Source organism: Aulostomus chinensis, chromosome 22 (assembly GCF_037954235.1).
Source record: "Aulostomus chinensis isolate RoL2024-O1b breed Wild chromosome 22, RoL_Achi_v1.0, whole genome shotgun sequence".
Classification (NCBI taxonomy): Eukaryota; Metazoa; Chordata; class Actinopteri; order Syngnathiformes; family Aulostomidae; genus Aulostomus; species Aulostomus chinensis.
Window position 1 is genome coordinate 15,827,501 of NC_141341.1, and position 3,523 is coordinate 15,831,023.

The 3,523-nt window shown below is 48.2% G+C and overlaps 1 protein-coding gene across 1 annotated transcript in view; it reads right to left on the reverse strand.

Moving 5' to 3' along the window:
- col9a2 (procollagen, type IX, alpha 2) overlaps positions 1-923 on the reverse strand; it is a 17,658-nt gene extending 16,735 nt beyond the window's left edge. The window contains exon 1 of the mRNA XM_086193913.1: positions 690-923. Coding sequence (XP_086050039.1) covers positions 690-761 — 72 coding nt within the window. The 5' untranslated portion in view covers positions 762-923. The remainder of the gene's footprint in view (positions 1-689) is intronic.
- Between the last annotated feature and the right edge of the window lie 2,600 nt (positions 924-3,523).

Here is a 3,523-nt window from a genome sequence, read left to right on the forward strand (position 1 = left end):
CCCCCTCCATCTTGGATTTCATCTCAGTGGATCAAACAGTTCATCAGGTTAGACTGTGAAAAAGTTCTTTCTTAATCCAGAGATCCAAAAATATGTGGAATTGAAAAAAAAAAAGAATCGAAAAATCATTGTAATCCTCAGGAGTGAAAGAATCCAACATGTAGGCGTCTGTTTGAATAAGCTCTCACACTCAGTGGACAAAGTTTGTGTGTGAGTGTGTGTGTGTGTGTGTGTGTGTGTGTGTGTGTGTGTGTGTGTGTGTGTGTGTGTGTGTGTTTGTCCACAGTCTGTCATGGTGGAGTAGTTTTGCCTGTAAAAAAAAAAGTTTTTCTTTATTCTTCATAAATAAAAGTCTTCTTGGCAAAAAAAAAGTAACCCAGGTGATCCTACCACAGCAAGTCCTCTGTCAAAAGTTCAGAGGAGACAAAAGATTCCACATGATAAAGATGGTAATCCAAACAAGATAATCCAGAATCATTGCGTCCACAGCAGAAAATCCTGTCATCAGACTCATTGTCATCGTACAACCCACGTCAGTGTCGTCCGCAGCCCCAGTAAACAGCAACCCAGACCACATCACCATGTCTTTAAATACACAAATGCATTTCCAGAGGGCCTTTATCCCCATTGAACCCCAGAAATAAAGGACCTACGCCAAGCAGGTCTCAGCCTCCCCCCTGTCCACTTACCACTTGGGCCAGAACCAGGCACAAGGTCTGCAGTATTACCCAGGTCTTCAGCAAAGCAGAGAGAGGAGCCATGGTCCCTCTCCCCTGTCTGTCTCCACTCGGTTCACCAAAGCCTCTCCTCTCGCTCCTCTTTACGCTCCCTTATTCCTCTCCAGGCCCGCACGGCAAGGAACTGGTGGGGTAAAGTTGTCTGAGAAGAGGAGGAGGAGGAGGGAGGGAGGGTGGGGGGTGAGTCAGGGCTATGTGGAGAGAGTTAAAAGGTGGAGAGGGACGGTGGATGGAGGGACTGAGGGGGAGTTAAGGGTGGGAAGGGTGCAGGACAGAGGAAGTGTAATTATGGAGTCCTAGACTTGTAGCTGGAGCCTTGATGCACACACACACACACATACACACATACACACACACACACACACACACACACACACTCACACACACACACACACACACACACACACTCTGTTCTAACTCTTAAAATCAAATTATCATTCATCAGTGACTCTTTGTTATGTCTCAAATTCAAAGGTTTTGAACCTTCTGCATGATTTCTAGGTGAATCATGAAATCAGAAGAGTGACTCTGCACTCATTTCCAGGTCGTGGAGTCGTGGCCAATGACCAAGCAGGGAGGCGGGATTTCAGCTGAAGGTGCTAGTTCAAACACATGCACATCTTCCGCTGGACTCAAAATATTTTTGTAGTTTTAAACATACTGCTGGACACTTCATTTGTACCCTTCAGGTGTGTTTTTCTTCCACTGCACTGAGTTTCTCCATGAACTTTCAATGACGAGCAACTGAAATGTGACAAATGGTTTGGATCGGAGCCAATAAATGTTGAACAATTTTCATTTACTGAACTAAATACGACACACAAAAAGAGCCGTGGGAGGAGGAGGGAGGACTACGTTGTAGGTTACTGTGTTGATGTAACACACAACTACAAGTCAAGCTTAGTTAACCGCAAAACACATCATCATCGTCTTAGCATGCGCACGTACACACACACATGCACGCACGCACACACACACACACACACACACACACACAGAGCCTAACACTAAGCTAAATCATTTGCTGCTTAACCCTAACCAGAAACGGTCTCCAACAGGTAACAAATATCACCACACTATTGAGTACACAGCATAATGCATTGATGTTTTTTTCATCTGCATTTACATGACATGAGTAACACGGAGGAATCACGTATTTCAAGAATCAAGTGAAGGGTCAAGAAACGTTTCCTGAGATGTTGATGCCACAAACACCAATGCTGATGTAGGAGAAGGAGGGAGACAAGGAGCCAAGCTTCGAAAAGTAAAGGGACAATCGTGAAAAGTTAATGTGAATTCTGTGTATGAGTGAGGATCATCAGGAGGAGGAGACGACTCCCAGAACAATGACCAGGCTCAGGCAGGAGGCTGGGGAGAGACCAGAAAACCACCAACCAGATGTCAAAATGGTGATGAGCAAATGCTGTGAATCCTTTAGTCCCCAACACCCCCACCAATAACACAACAACCACCAGCATCACCACCCCCACCAACATCACCATCACCACCACTCACACCACCCCACCAACATCACCATCACCACCAACATCACCACCCCACCAACATCACCATCACCACCAACATCACCATCACCACCACTCACACCACCCCACCAACATCACCATCACCACCACTCACACCACCCCACCAACATCACCATCACCACCAACATCACCACCCCCACCAACATCACCATCACCACCACTCACACCACCCCACCAACATCACCATCACCACCAACATCACCACCCCACCAACATCACCATCACCACCAACATCACCATCACCACCACTCACACCACCCCACCAACATCACCATCACCACCAACATCACCATCACCACCACTCACACCACCCCACCAACATCACCATCACCATCACCATCAACATCACCATCACCACCACTCACACCACCCCACCAACATCACCATCACCACCACTCACACCACCCCACCAACATCACCATCACCATCACCATCAACATCACCATCACCACCACTCACACCACCCCACCAACATCACCATCACCACCACTCACACCACCCCACCAATATCACCATCACCACCAGCATCACCATCACCACCAGCATCACCACCCCCACTAACATCACCATCACCACCACTCACACCACCCCACCAACATCACCATCACCACCACTCACACCACCCCACCAACATCACCATCACCATCACCACCACTCACACCACACCACCAACATCACCATCACCACCACTCACACCACCCCACCAACATCACCATCACCACCAACATCACCACCCCCACCAACATCACAACAACCACCAACATCACCACCACAACATCACCACCACTCACACCACCCCCATCAACATCACAACAACCACCAACATCACCAAAACCAACAACATCACCACCACCAACATCACAACAACCACCAACAACAACATCACAGCAACCACCAACATCACCACCAACACCAACATCACCACCAACACCAACATCACCACCACCCACACCACCCCCATCAACATCACAACAACCACCAACATCACCAAAACCAACAACATCACCACCAACAACATCACAGCAACCACCAACAACAACATCACAGCAACCACCAACATCACCACCAACACCAACATCACCACCACCCACACCACCCCCATCAACATCACAACAACCACCAACATCACCACCAGCCCATCAACATCACAACAACCACATACATGACCACCATCCACACCGACCCCACCAACATCGAAACAAACACCAACATCACATCCACCCACACCACCACCACCAACAT